Source organism: Rhinolophus sinicus, chromosome 3 (assembly GCF_057876585.1).
Source record: "Rhinolophus sinicus isolate RSI-liver-muscle chromosome 3, RSI-T2T, whole genome shotgun sequence".
NCBI classification, from domain to species: Eukaryota; Metazoa; Chordata; class Mammalia; order Chiroptera; family Rhinolophidae; genus Rhinolophus; species Rhinolophus sinicus.
In genome coordinates this window covers 77,521,510-77,536,903 of record NC_142503.1, presented here as the reverse complement: position 1 = coordinate 77,536,903, position 15,394 = coordinate 77,521,510, and the positions used below count along the sequence as shown (strand labels likewise).

The 15,394-nt window shown below is 41.2% G+C and overlaps 1 protein-coding gene across 5 annotated transcripts in view; it reads right to left on the bottom strand.

Annotated features, from left to right (window-relative positions):
• The window catches only part of KCNN2 (potassium calcium-activated channel subfamily N member 2), a 384,311-nt gene that overhangs the window by 142,306 nt on the left and 226,611 nt on the right, over positions 1-15,394 (bottom strand). For 2 of the 5 annotated variants that reach the window (XM_074328595.2, XM_019727805.3), the window contains 3 exons: positions 4,578-4,783; positions 2,467-3,737; positions 1,765-1,860 (listed from right to left, as the gene is read on the bottom strand). In XM_074328595.2, the coding sequence (XP_074184696.2) occupies positions 1,765-1,860; positions 2,467-3,737; positions 4,578-4,599 (1,389 nt within the window). In that variant the 5' untranslated portion in view covers positions 4,600-4,783. Of the gene's footprint in view, positions 1-1,764; positions 1,861-2,466; positions 3,738-4,577; positions 4,784-8,545; positions 8,562-15,394 lie in introns of those variants that run through there. The other 3 variants (XM_088796670.1, XM_088796671.1, XM_074328596.2) reach the window with 3 other exon arrangements.

The following is a 15,394-nucleotide window of genomic DNA, read 5'->3' as shown; positions in this document are numbered from 1 at the left end:
AAGCAAAACAAAACAAAAAGTCAGTTACTTGATTTTTAAAAATAGCTAAGAAGATTTTAGAATCATCTTTTAAGTTTAACCCTATTCATATACCAAACTTTTGGATTTACAGGGAAACCACAAAGAAATGTCCACATGTAAAGGCTGCTAGCAAGCAGTAGCAGAGTGGAGAGGAAGCATCCTGGACTGGAGGCTAGGACAGGGCCTGGTCATGCTCGTCATGGCTTAGCTGTCTAGCTGTGTGATCCTGCAGCATGCTGACCTCTCCTCTTCTGACTTCAAGTTCCTCATCTGTGAATTGAGTCAAAGGACACGTAGACCTATTTTGTGCCTCCTAGCTCTAAGTATCTATTCTTCAAGTCCAAGTGAGAAGATACACTCATAATGCTTGTTACATTTTAGTATCCCTTTAAAATGCTTGAAAGAATCTCAAAGTCCACAATCATTAATACGGAATTAAAGATGGGCTTATGCAAATTATTAAATTTTATAGAGTTCAAATTGTGTTTGTCTGGTTTTTCCAGTGCAGTTTTTTTTACTTACCTCGACGTATTCTCACTCTTTCTAATTCTCATTCTCTAAACTCATTCCTTCAAAATCACAATTTTCAAAGTTTTTGCAAATTTGAAAGCGAGGGGAAGTAACTTCTCCCTACTCATTAGGGGTCATGTGCATTTTAATTTTGTGTGGGCAACAGTTAAAATTGGTGCCTTCCATATTTAGTATGTGTTTGCTAATTAGTAACTTAAAATTAACTTAACTTATAATTAATGTTAAATTCCTTAAATGGCAAGTTTCTATACAATGTTTTAAATTCAAAGGCCACTCCTAAAGGAAAGCCGGTTAAATGTGTAGGTTTAATAGTTCCACCAAATTTCTAAAAACTACTCCAATAAATGAGAATATATATATATTAATGTAAATTCTAAACTGGAAAATCCCAACCACTCTTAATTTTTGAAACCTCTATTTTAACTCACAAACATTAATATTTCTTTGACTTAAGCTACAGCAAAGTAAACAACTCAAAAGATGATCCATGAATTTTATACAGAGGATTCTGAAACTGTCAGTAACAGAAAAATCTAACAATAGAGCTCCTGATTGCTTTAAAACATTTTTCTAACAAGACCTCTCACGAGGGCAGTGGTCTTTGTTCATAAATCACATTTTTAAAAAAAATGATGTAATGATTACAGGTACGAATCTACCAAACTACTGTACAGACAGACTTTGTATTCAAAACATACAAGTTTTTTTTTTAATATTGGGGGATATATTATAGAAAGTGTGAGAGCTTTTCTCATGTCTTATTTATATACATTAGCTAGGAATATGAGTCTATTTTCTTCCCTAAGCTACATTACGGAAGATGATATATGTGGACACACTCTTCCATCCTGAGGCACCCACTAGGAAGGGATGGTATCAAAAAGAATAAACATTTACTCTACAGATTAAGGCGAGTGCATAACTGGCCTGAAACAAATGCATTTGGAGAAGTGTATCTACCTGAAAGAAGAGAAAGGAAGATCTGAAGGATTTAATAAATCCATCCCAGAAACTCCTGCATGTTTACATGCTGCACTGGTTTGTTTTCACTTCTTGAAAGAACAGGTCAGGTGCTAACATAAGATTACAGCATGTGTCTTCTGTAACCTCAAGCAAGGACAGGAGGGCTTGGAAAAGGCGTCTGCTGCCCTGAGCTTTTCCAAGCTGGCGGCATGGTTTTGGGTCATTCATAAACAGCAGAATCTTAGTTACCTGTATTTCCCTGGCATGGTACACGATGATCAGACCGAGCAGAATGATCGTGGAGAGACTGATAAGGCATTTCAGAGCTAAGGAATACAGCGACGCCTGCAACAGTCAGACAAAGGCACTCTTAAGAAGCACTTTTAACCACCTTCCACACCCCCCCACCCGGAGGGCGGGTCAGTCAGGGCCCCAGCAAGTGGACTTGAGCTCCCAGCGTGAGGGCTGCGGGGTGCTGTCTTGGCTCTGTGGTCTGTCAGATCACTTAGCCTCAAAGGGAAGTAAAAGGAGAGCGAGGAATGCGGATGGCCAAGCAGCGGGGTCGCGCTATCGCAGACCCAAGCACAGCTCCTGGCTCTGGAAACCGGAGAGGAGGTTATTCCGGAGTTTAAGCGATTCAGGTTGAAAGGGGCTTCCTAAATCATGAGCACCTGGAGAGGAACAGAGCATGCTTTCCCCATCTGGAACCACTTATTTAATGTGCCCAAATGCGATCGGCACTCACTGCCTCCAGAACTTTGCGCGCGGAAAGGCTTCCTCTCCGGAGTTCCCTCACGGACTGCGGATGCGCGTCTGAGCCACGCTTGCTGTCCCAGCAGGTACTCCCGACAGTCGGAGGGAAACTCGCAACTAGCAGGCAAGGAGTTCCCCCAGTTCCCGTCCCAACCACTCTGCGGCCCCGGGAAAGTGGGCAGGGGTTCGAGCGCGTACCTTGTCGTAGGCGCCCCACGACAGCTCGGTCTCGATGACCATGACCACGATGCCGAACATGCCGAAGATGAGCGCGTAGTCGCTGAGCCGCTTGCGCTTCTCGAACAGGGCGCGCCGGTGGCCCAGTTTGTAGCCGATGTTCTGGTTCTTCTTTTTGCTGGACTTGGTGCCACTGCTGCTGCCGTGCCCGCTGCCGCTGCCGCCGCCGCCGCCTCCAGTGCTGCCTCCGCCACCGGCTCCGTAGAGCGCCAGGTTATTGGAGTTGTTGTGCTCCGGCTTAGACACCACGATCTCCGGGGCTGAGGACGAAGCGGCGGCTGCTGCAGACGGGGAGGACGCGCAGCCACCTCCTCCGACGGACGCGGGGGGCTGTAAGGGCTGCGCCTCTGAGGAGTCCATCTCGTGCAGGTTTCGGCGGGACGCGCTCAAGTTGCTCAGCGGCCGCATAACGCCCCCGTTGTACCTGCAGCTGCTCATGGCTATTTCGGTGAAGGGGTTGCTCTCGCGGCGTGCTTGGGGCTGGTGATGCTGGTGGTGCGTCGGGTGCGGGTGGTGATGGTGGTGCGAGAGCGAGGGCCCAGAGCCCAGACTTCCGAGGCTGCCCGTGGGGCTGGCGGCGGGCTGCAGGCTGTGGCACTGGTGGTACTGGGAGGCGGACGCCGGCTGCTGCGCGTACTGCTGCCGGAGCGCACTGGCATGGCTGGACGGCGTCAGCTCGCTCACATTGAGCTGGCTGCCCCGGCGCGACGAGCAGCAGCAACAGCACGACGAGCCCGAAAGTGGCGAGGAGGTGCGGGTCCGGAAGGCGCCGCCGGGCGAGGAGGTGCGGAGCAGCAGGGACAGGTTATCCCCCGCCCCCGCCACGGGGGCACCGGAGGAGGCGCAGCTGTTGCACCGGAGGCATGGGCTGCTGCCGCCGCTGCCCGGCTGCTGGTGCGCCAGGTGCGGGTGGTGGTGAGGGTGCGGGAGGGGCGCGAAGGGCGGGCACGGCTTGTCCTGGCTCTGTTGCTGCTGCTGGCAATGCAGGTGTGAAGAGCGCGGCGGCGGTGGCTGCTCTGAGAAGAAGCCGCGCTGGAACTGCAATGGGGTTTCCATGTCAGGGCTGTTAAAGCTGCAGGGAGACCAGGCGGTGGTGCACCCTGCGCAATGCGTTATGGTCGGGAGCGGGGACTCCTGCTGCTGGTGCGAGGAAGGGCCCATTCCGGCTCCGGTAGAATCCAGGCGGCGAGTCCGATTGGTTGGGCGCACCAAAACAATGGGCATGACATCACCTGCGGGGACCAAGACGGAGTTTGCGGGGCGCGCGGCTTAGGGGAGCATGTGTGTGAGAGAGGGAAAGATGGGGAGGAGGATCTGCAGGGTGAAAACCCTGTGGTGCGCAGGCTAGGTCAGGATGAGGGCGGGGGTCCACCTACTGATTGGGAGCACCCCGGACCACTACCAAGGGTGGGGAGCCCCCAGGCAGTGCAGTCAGACTGCACAGGGAGGGGAAAAGAAAGGAGCGTCTCTCCCTCCAGTGCAGCGCCCCCCCTTCCACCCCCCAATTAGTGCCGGACGCACAGTCTAGATCACCTGCGCTGGGTACTGCAGCGTGTTTGGCCGCCCCAGCAATGGGGTAGGCACCGGGACAGCCCGCAACCTGGGCCACTCCTCCTCCCGCATGCACGCCTGGTAGGGATGCAGAACGGCAGCCCCCTCGCCCCACGCCCACCTCTCCCTAATCGTCTTGTGGAGTGGGCTGCGGGTTGCCAGCCAAATAACTGCGGGGGACACACCCGCTTTGGAGAGAAAAAGTTTGGCGACTGGCTACAATAGTCCAGCAGGGCTAGGGGAGAACCCCGGGGCCTGCGCCCAGGTTTTGCCGCTGGGAGATTAGAGTGGGATCTTCCCCCGCCGCTCCGCGGGAGCCGCGGACCCGGGAATGGCTGCGCGGAGCTCTCACCCCAGAGCGCTGTGGCTTGGGTAGGGTTAACTGCCTTGGCACCCAGGCTGGGGGAGGGTGGGGGCGGGGCCGGAGAAGGGGATCCCCGCCGTCCGCGGGAGGAGCCGGCGAGGGCTTCCCGGGTCCCCCTGGCGGGGGCGGAGGGCTTTCCCTGCTACCGCCCGCTCACATTTGCGCCTTCTGCGAAACATGAGGGGCTGGCGCCCCTGGCCGCCGGGTTCCCGGCTCCTGCGCTCAGGCCCTCTGGCCGCCCCAGTGGGTGTGTCTATCCGTAGGCTACTCTGGCAGTGGAGAAGCAGCTGGCTCGAGGGTCGGGGGCCTGTTCAGCAACAGCCGGCAGCCAGCTCCTCTTCTGTTCGTCTTCCTCCTCCCCACCTGCATTACAGACACAAAGCAAAGGCGGGTCACCGATGCACAAACACTGAGCATCTTCTTTGCCCTGCTCTGACTGCGGAGGCTGGTGGGAGAGGGGCATGGCGCGGGCTGATTCTCACACCCGTAGTCACACCCTGGCTGGAAAGTACTAATAATGCTAATAAATGAATAATAGCTGCCCCGAGGACAGTGCTGGATTTTTGCTAGAGTTAGGCATAATAATTATTGTACTCTTTAATAAACCAATAAAAATTGCATTTTGTGTTTCACAAATTTCCTGTGATATGTTCTTTTAAGAGATGTACCAACACAAAGAGGTCGCGGATCCTTTCGAGGGTTCTTTGTTACTGCTCCATCATAAATCTTCATCGTTTGTATTTCTTTGTAAATTGAAATCCCCATCTCACCAAAAGACAATGAAAGAAATCGACCTTTTGAATATTTGTTTCCATTTTAAGTTGTGATTTTAAAGCACAATATTTATGATAGAGAGTGTTATAATGAATTAGATAGATCATGAAATTAAGAGTGAAATTGGATCACTCTCATTAGGTAATTGGAATTCTCATCTGGATCCAATTTCCTGATATTCTACTCGGCAGCTGCCCTAAAGTTGCTTACCAGGTACCCACTCCTAAGAGAGTGTGTGTGTTTTCAATGCCATGGAATGAATAATTCATTTTAGGGTATCCTCTGGACATGGATTAAACAACTTTAATGTTTTCTACATGCAAGTAAACAGATCCAGAGGGAAAAAAAAAAGAGTTGCTTATAGTTCCATAGCAAGCTGACATAATAAATAATGTCAAAACTTGCATTTCTCAAAAGTCTTGGTCAAGAATAGAGTTTGAATGGCTGAAAATTGGAGATAGTATTTTACTTTTATAATCTATGATGACTTTTGGCAATTCAAGAAAACTTGTTTAAAATTATGAAGCTCATTGGATCTTTGGGGTGGCTGAGTAGATATGTCATGTATTGTGTGGTGAGCAAGACTATTAAAAACAATTCTAATGAATAATTTGGGATTACAGTGAAAGCTTCCAAATTAAGTTATTCACCGGCTGTGAAACAAAATCCAACTCAAAATGCATCACATTTATTTTCACTTTATAACAAATTATACAGCCTTCTACTTGCTCTATGAAGCTGATTGAGTTAAAACGTTTATCCTTACAAATCTAAATACTTCAAAGAAGTGGCATCATGAAAATTAATTAACCTTTCATAAATTGAGATGAAAGATTACACAGACCACCCCTCCCAAATATCACAATTGTTACCAGTATTAAATTAGGTATAAGGTTCTAGAGTTACTAAAATATCCTAAGAAAGTAATGGCTGCATCCTCTGTATCAAATTGACTTTCTCAAATTGCAAATTCAAGGCTTCCAATAGAGAGGTTCCATAAACAAAATAACAGGGGATAAATATTACATCTTTTGCCATGTATATCTCTATGCTTTAGTATGGGATTAGGTGCAGTGCCACTAATCATGAAGAAACAAAGAGTGTTTACTGAGATTTATGGCAACGATGTATGGAGTTCCCATTGCTCACAAAGGGGGCTTAGAGGAGGATGGGATGCACAAGGTAAGAAAGAAATGGAGATTTGTATCACAGCATGAGGAACTGTGAGACTATCAAAACTCAGATGAACAATGCTTTCGCCTAGTCAATATCTTGAAAATGCTCATGAAATAGTATAATAATGTGAAACCAACTGTGACTAGAGAGAGAATAGCAAGTCAATCAAATATTCATCATCTTTCTGTTTTGAGGAATCATCTGATCACACACACACACACACACACACACACACACACACACAAAGTCATCTGGCTAATAAATGTCTGTATTTGGAGTGTGATAATCCTTTATTAGTGTAATGATGCAAAAGCACAAGATGCCCCAACAATTTCGTTTCATTTTTTGGTCTGAATCCTAATTTTATTGTTTGGGGCATCTAACACTACTGGGTTATGACAGGGGCACATTTAAGAAGTACTTATTTTCGTCATTCTTCTTTTCTTTATAAAATTAGCAAAGGAATTTTGAGCTTATACATAAACTTTAAAAATATGTATACCATAATTTTGCTTTTTTCCACATATACTGTGTTTCCCTGAAAATAAGACCGAGTCTTATATGAATTTTTGCTCCAAAAGATGCATTAGGGTGTATTTTCAGGCATGTCTTATTTTTTTCATGTACAACAATCTACATTTATTCAAATGCAGTCATGTCATCTACTGCTGGAACATTGTCATAAGATACTAAATGCATCCATCTGGCTGACAATCTTAACGCGCTTATTTTCGGGGTAGGTCTTATTTTTCTGGGAAACACGGTAAGATTGTAGAGACATATAACAAGTTAAGCAATTAAAGCAACAGAAAACATTCTTCCATGTGGACAGTCCTTTGCAGGACGTATATTTGTGACAGTGGGGAGGGAAGGAGAGAGGGAGGGAATGAAGAAAGTTTGAAGGAAAGGCCACAAAACAAGGGCCTGCATCCTCCAGGGATAAGTTTTTGGAAAATTACGTTTGCTTCTGTTTCTGCCAGTAAGATATATAAGTGCTGGAATTTCTCTAGTTTAACACCAGAGGTCCTACTCATCCACAAAATGCATTTGAAAAGAATCAAAATTAAATACCTTTATTTCTACCAATATCATTTTTTCTTATAGACTAGAATGATAACTTTCCTATATTTGTTGTATTTCAAACTTGTGAACATGCAAATACACAAAACACCCCCCACCCCACTCCATCCATCCCATTCCACCCTGCCCCGCAACACAACATATACACACACCTAATAATGTTCTTAGAAGATGATTTTCCTAGACCAAACAGGCTTGGGAAAAAGCTACAGTTGTTTGCACTCCGATCCTTTCTTTTATTCAGATTTATATTATGCTATTGTTTATAATTCTCTCTCTCTCTCTCTCTCTCTCTCTCTCTCTCTCTCTCTCTCTCTCTCTCTCTCTCTCCCCCTTTCATAAGAATTATTTGTGCTATCTTTTTTGTTCCTTAAAAAGCAGGACTCTCTTGAATTAGATGTTTCGGGTCTATTTCCAAAGGCAGCCAGAGTAGTTGGGGCAGGGGTCCAGAGTATCTGTTTCTCATATTACATTTACAAAGTAAATGTCTTTCTGAGATTTTCTTTTTTTCTTTGGCCAGGTGAATATATTATTTAGTGGTGCCAAACACAGAGGTTGTGATAACACACAGCCTCTCTGAACAAAGTTTGCTTAGCAGTAAATGCAAATGGGAATCAGAGTACCATCAGAGTTGTTTTCTTAGTACAGTATCAATTCCATGTTTCCTGAAACATAACAATTAAAAGGCTACAAAACCACTGTTATTCTTAAACCACATATTGGTCTTGCTTCATACAAAATACACTACATTTAAAGAAAACATTAGAATAATTATAGGTATTCTTTATACTTCTGCATTATGATTAGAAAGTATCAAGATCTAAATGAGATTATTGATGATATTCTTGGTAATTTTTAGCAATACCACTATTATTCAGAGACTATTATGTTGGGGCCTATTCATTAACTTCATTAACTTTCCAAATGTTTTCTGTACTACCATTTCTCAGCTAATTAGCATATCTATAAAAGTCTCAGCAATGCTAGCAAAAAAGGTAGAAATTATACTAGCTTTGCTGCTAGAATTGAACTGTTGCATAATTGAATAGTTGACTAGGTTGAAATTATTGAATATGATAAGTCTTTTAAAAATACCTGTGGATTTCATAAATATCTCCCGGCAGCTAGAAACACACCTCCAAATCTAGAAAGTCATAAAAAAAAAAAGGAAGAAAACTTAGTGGGCAGCATATTCTGGCTTATAAAGCAGCTTCTCGTGTGTAATTTTATTTGCATCTCATAAGAACCCTTATGGAAGGTAGGAAAAGTTTAATTATCATCTTCATTTTACAGGTAAGGATAATGCTTGAGATGCAGTGCCTGGGCTACCCCCGGTCACATAACTAGTGAGTAGCAACAAGAAGCCAGACTTCAAATCCAGTCTTCTGATTCTGTCTGGTGAGTCTGTGTAACATTCTCCTAGCCTTTCCTCCATAGCAGAAGAATAACCTACTGACTCCATCTACTCATATAGGCTTGTACTCCACTCGTAGTCCAGGATGGACTGTGGTGGCTTATATTACAATTCTCTGCCTTTGAATTGCCTCACAGACTTTCCTGCACTGGCTTGATTGGGATTCTATGATCCTTAACCTTTGTCCTCTTGTCAGCTTCATTTGATTAATAGAATAATTTATAAGGATCTAACACAAGTGTGAATGAAATGGCAGTGCTGCAATCATGCAGGTCCAAGGTGCCTAATTAAAAAGTATTAAAGAAAATACAAATCTTGATTAACACAGTTTTCTGCCTACTTTGCTGGCAGCCTGTGCATTCCTTAATTTTGGCAACATTCATAGTAAAAGCTAAAGCCCAATGAAGTGTACTTATTGACACTCACTATGCCCATTTTGTCTATTTTATGTAATAAGGGAGAAGGAACAGACTCAAGCTCCTTGCCCTGTGGCTTAGAGGAACTTGTCTGCAGTACTTCAGCGGTCCAGCCTGACTCTTCAGTTCCTCTGTGCTCAGGCAGAGGTGTCTTCTCATTGTTTCTCCCTTTATGCCAAAGAGTAGGTGGACCAGAGTTAAGGAAGCCAGGCTCTGTTCCCCAAGGAGAGAGAAACCCCTGTGTCTCACACTGGAGTCAAGAGTTAACAAAAATGAGACCATAGATATGCAAAATCATTCCTAAATTCTGAGGTCAAACCTACCACTTGGTGATCCCAAAACTTCCATGGTTGCTCAGTACTAAAACATAATGAGGCCACAAACGTTCTCAAAGGGCTATTTTCCCTCTGAATCCAGTGTATTGTCCCACCATTTTCTCCTCTGTTATAGGATCAGGGCACACAATGCATTATCTCTTTTTCTGTTAATTCCATTCTCATGTGTCATTCTTCAACCCTCAATGGTTTCCTTTTTATTTTTCAATCTCTTGGCAAACAAGCTCAGGGAATCTATGACCCTTTGTCTGTCTTTATATTATTGTCTCCCTATCTGGAACTATTTGTAAACCCCCATCCCAAATAATGTCTTAGGGCAAGGAGAGAGTTGATACCCACTCATATAAAGAAAAGGAACCACATTTTTCTAAGTTGAATTAAACATAACAATGTCATCAGCAACAAAAAAACTTCAAATGCTAATAAATCTTCAAGGTTTGCATATTTATCCTCATCCAATACACCAGGTTTTTCTTTAAAATGACTTTTATTCATTGTTGTTGCTGTTGTATTTTATGGCTGTAAAATTCAGTAGCACTCTTTCTCTACTGTTTTAATTATTAACATACAATAATTATCCATATGATACAAAATGATATAGGTGATGGAATATATCAAGAAAAACACAACAGATATATTGTACACAAATATGATGACAAAACTATTTGACACAGTGCTTTGCCTTCACTACTTAGGATGAATACTTCTCAAAATGTTGTAATTAATTCAAACTATTGGATACTGTCATTCACAATTCAAGTGCTCTTAACAAGGGGTATTTCTAGACTCGTATAACTGAAAAGATCAGAATTAGGGAAGACTTCAATGCTGTTTGATTTAGAAGTAAAGACATCACCAGGGTTCCAGTGCTTTCCTCAGATATTTTCCTGTCATTGTCGTCCTCCATATACACTGGCTTAATCCTCAGGTTATTTTACCCTCTGATAGGAAAAATGGCTGTAGCAGTTCTAGGCTTCATATGCACACCCACATCATTCAGAGGGAAGCAGATATCCTCTGTTCCAACATTCTAAACAACTCTCTTGACTTATCTATGGAACCAGCTTAGTTCACATACTCAGCCCTAAACCATACTTAAAGAATGGTTAAAGGGAGGTGTGATGGCAATGACTTAAAAGAATCAAATGGAAAATCTGGAGTTGAAAGTATAAAAACCAAAAAGAAAAATTCACTAGAGGGGCTCAGTAGTAGATTTGAGCTGGAAGGAAAACAAATCATTGACTTTCAGGACCTCACAAGAAAACTACAGACTAATATTATTTCTGAATGTACCGTGTTTCTCCCAAAATAAGACCTAACCGGAAAATAAGCCCTAGTAGATTTTTCAGGATGACATCCCCTGAACATAAGCCGTAATGCATCTTTTGGAGCACAACTTAGTATAAGACCCCATCTTATTTTCGGGAAAACACGATAGATATCAAAATCCTCAACAAAATATAATCAAACTGAATACAGCAACACATAAAAATTATTATATAGGTACTATGACAAAGTGGGGTTTATCACAGGAATGTAAGGTTAGTTTACCATCTAAAAATCAATTTGTATACTACAGCAGGTCAACAGAATCAAGGATAAAAACTATAAGATATAATCTCAATAGACAGAAAAAAAAATCTGGCAAAATTCAAAGGGCTTTCATGATAAACACTGCCAACAAACTAGAAATAGAAGGGTTTTTTCTCAACCCAATAAAAGGCATCTACAAAAAATTCATTGCTATTATTATAGTTACTGATGAAAGGCTATATGCTTTCCTCCTAAGATCAGAAACAAGACAATATCTGTTCTTTTGGCTTCTATTAGATATTGTACTGGAAGGTGTAGTCAGTGCGATTAGACAAGCAAAATAAATAACAAACATCCAGACAGAAAGGAAGAAGTAAAACTATCTCTATTTACAGATGATATGATTTGGTATTTAGAAAATTCTGAAGAGCCCACTAAAATATTATTAGTACTGATAAGTTCAGCAGATTTCTGCATAGAAGATTAATATTTAAAGACCAACTGTATTGCTCTACATTAGCAACAAGCAATTTTAAAAAAAAAATCCATGTGCAATATACAGTAAAAAATACTTAGAAATGTATCAACAAAAACATGAAACTCACCACAAACTAAAAAATATTCTTGAAAGAAACTAAAAAAATCCTAAATAAGTGGAGAGACATCATATGTTCTTGAATCAGAACATTTAATATTGTTAATATATCAATACTCCCCAAATTGACCTACTGATTCTGTCATATCCTTATCAAAATTCTAGAGGACTGTTTTTCAGAAATTGACAAACTGATCTGAAAATTCATATGGAAATGCAAGTATCCCAGAAGAGCCAAAACCATCTTGAAAAAGAACATAGTTGAAGGACTCATTTTGTTGAATAAAAACTTACTATTAGGTTGGTGCAGAAGTAATTGCAGTTTAAAAGATTAACAATAATTGCAAAAATCGCAATTACTTTTGCACTAACCTAATACAAAACTACAGTAATCAAGACCGTGTGTAATGGAATAAGGAGATGGAGATCAATAAAACAGAATCGATAGTCCAGAAATAATATTTGCCTTTACATTTATGGTCAATTGATTTTTGACAAAGGTATCAAGATAATTCAATGGGGATAGGATAGTCATTTCAACAAATGGTGCTAGGAAAACTGGATATCTATCTACATGTAAAAAAAAAAAAACTAACTTGGACCTCTTCCTTACAGCAAACACAAAAATTAATTCAAAATGGATCCAAGACTTAAATGTAAAACAAAACAATGTACAACTCTTAAAAGAAAGCATATGGGTGAGTCACTGTGACTTTGGATTAGGCAATACTTTCTTAGATATGACACTAAAAACATAAGCTGCAAAAGAAAATAGCTACATCGGACTTCATCAAAATTAAGATTTTTGTGCTTCAAAGGACACAAACAAGAGAGTGAAAAAACAATCTAAAGTGGGAGAAAATATTTGCAAATCATAGATATTAAAAGCGACTTATAACTAGATCATACAACTCCTTCAGTTTAATAATAAAAAGAATAAATTACCCAAAGACAGAGTTTCTAAATGGACATTTCTCCAAAGAAGATATAAAAATGACCAATAAACACATGAAAACAAATGTACAACATCATTAGCCACTAGGGAAATGCAAATCAAAATTACAATTAGACACCACTTCACATGCTCTGGGATGCTTATAATCAAAGAGACAGACAATAACAAGCGTTGGAGAGGATGTGGTGAATTTGAACCCTGATACATTGCTGGTGGCAATGTAAAAATGGTTCAGCTGTTTTTGAAAACATTTTGGCAGTTTCTCGAATATTAAACATAAAGTTCACACATTACCCAGTAATTCTACTCCTAGGAAACAATTCAAATGGCCATTAACTGCTAAGTATGTAAATAAAATGTGGTAAAATCTTTCAATGGAATATTTTTCATCAATAAAAAGAAATAAAGTCTGATACACACTACGACATGGAGGGGACTTGAAAACATGTTAAGGAAAGCCAGTCACAAAAGACCACATGTTGTATGATTCCATCTATAGGAAATGTTCAGAATAGACAAAGCTATAAACCAAAAAGCTACATTAGTGGTTGTCTTGAGCTGGTGGGGGTGGGGGCCAGTAAATGAGGAAACAAGGTTATTGGGTACAGTGTTTCTTTTTGGTGTGATACAAATATTTTAAAATTAGATTGTGATTGTGCGCACACAACTGTGGATATACACTAAAATTCATTGTTTTGTACACTTTAAAAGGGTGAAATGTATAGTATGTGAATTATATATATCTTAAGAAAATTGTTAAACACTGATGAGAGAAATTACTAAACAAAACTGAATACTAAAATGATAGGACAAGTAAAAATGAATATTGGTGAGGCAATATTTCATCTATCAGATTAGGAAACAGCACAAATAAGTTTTCCTACGTGGCTTCAGTTACTATTATCTATGCATTTTAAGGAATTTGAGGATTCAAGAGTTTTTTCTGTGAGATACTATCCAGATGCCTTGTAAACCCAAACATTATCATGGGTCAATGAGTATCCTAACAAGAATTTCAACAGAAGAGTGAGCTGTGTGGCATTTTTATTTTAATTGCAGAATGTACATTTCTCTGATTGATATATAAAGAATAGAACAGGTATATTTCGCACTGAATTCTACAGTTAAAAATCTTTGTCATCAAATGATCGTAATAGTTAGTGTAACGGAACTCAGACTAAAGCATTCTCTGAAGATGACTGGTACTAGTTACTCACAGCCATTAACTAATTTTCTCTGAATATCTTAGCTCTATCATCCTTCAGTAACTCAGACATATACTTACAGCATGGTGACATTGAAGCCTTTTTGAAGAGGTATCAGTGGCATTTTTGGAAGTACCGTCTACGCTCTCAGTATTGAGGGTTGGCAGTGAACATACACTCCACAGCCAGCCTGCAGCATGTGGTTCTCTATTTGAAGCACACATCTGAAAGGACTCAGCGGTCAAGAAGTCATAGCACAAGGCAGGCACCGTGTAGGTGGCAGGGGTCTTATTTGATATTGACAAGTGACTGTAGCACCAGGATCAGACTCACTTCAAAAGAGAAAGCAGAGGAGTCAGGGGCCATTTTATGAAAGCTGAGTCAACAGCTCCAAGGGGAGACTGGAGGTGGGTATTATATCCGAGGAATGCAAAGTTTCTGATCATTTCCCATTTTACATGAAGAACTAATTCGCTTATGGAGTTTATTGTTTGTGTTTGTAGCCAAGATAAAGGTCATGTTTTTGTTTACATTTATTCAATACTTTGCTAAGAGTAACAAAGTTATTTTATTTTTTCAGTGGTCCCATAGACAATGGAAGATGTAAAAACAGAACACTTTGTTCTTGAAGATAAATTATGTGACATGTACCAAGCCACTGAAATAAGATTAATCAAAAAGTTTCATCCAGGTTATTAAGCAGAGTTCCAACAAGATAAAGGACTGCATTTCGTGTTCTAGATGTTAGTATTTTGTTTGTCCCCAGATCAGAGCTTTGGAGAACAATAAAGAGAAGGCAGTCTTGAAACTGGGCTTTAGCTGTAACTGACAGAATCTTACTTAGTTGATGGAGGGCTACTTTCCTCCTTAGCAGGCCCGAGTGTTGACCTTGTGTGTTAAAGCTCCACTCAGAGGAGAGGAGTAGAAGTTAGTCTCACATGGATTTACACAAGACGTGGGCAAGAAAGGGCCTTTCACTTTTCTTTGGTCCCTCTCTTTAACAAGTAGGACAGAAAATAGCGTATGTTTGTGTGTCTTAGACATAGTCATTAGGAAGCCCTTATGATCTATTTTTCTTTTTACTTTTCTTAGATTTTCTTTTCTTTTTTTTTTTTTTTTAGAGGAATCTCTGGATTTTCCTAGGAAGCAGGCTTCATTCTCCCAGGTTTAAGGAGGATCTTGGCTTCATAGTCTTCAGGAGAGGTCAGGGAAGGAGGGAAAGATGAAGAAGTATTTCAGATAACTAACTAGAAAGGCCCCAGTTATCTGCTGACTGGAAGAAGAAACAGTCAAGAAGAAGAAACATTAGTTCACACTTGAATATAGCAATGAATATAGCACAGATTGATGTCCCCAAGAAGCTCAGAGGACGAGGCACTTTGTTTCTTTCTCAATTTCTAAAAACTAAGAAAATTGCCTCAAATAAATGTTTCGAAACCTTTCTAAGCTTTCTTCATGTAGCTGATCTGACTAATCCTTAAAAATACAACT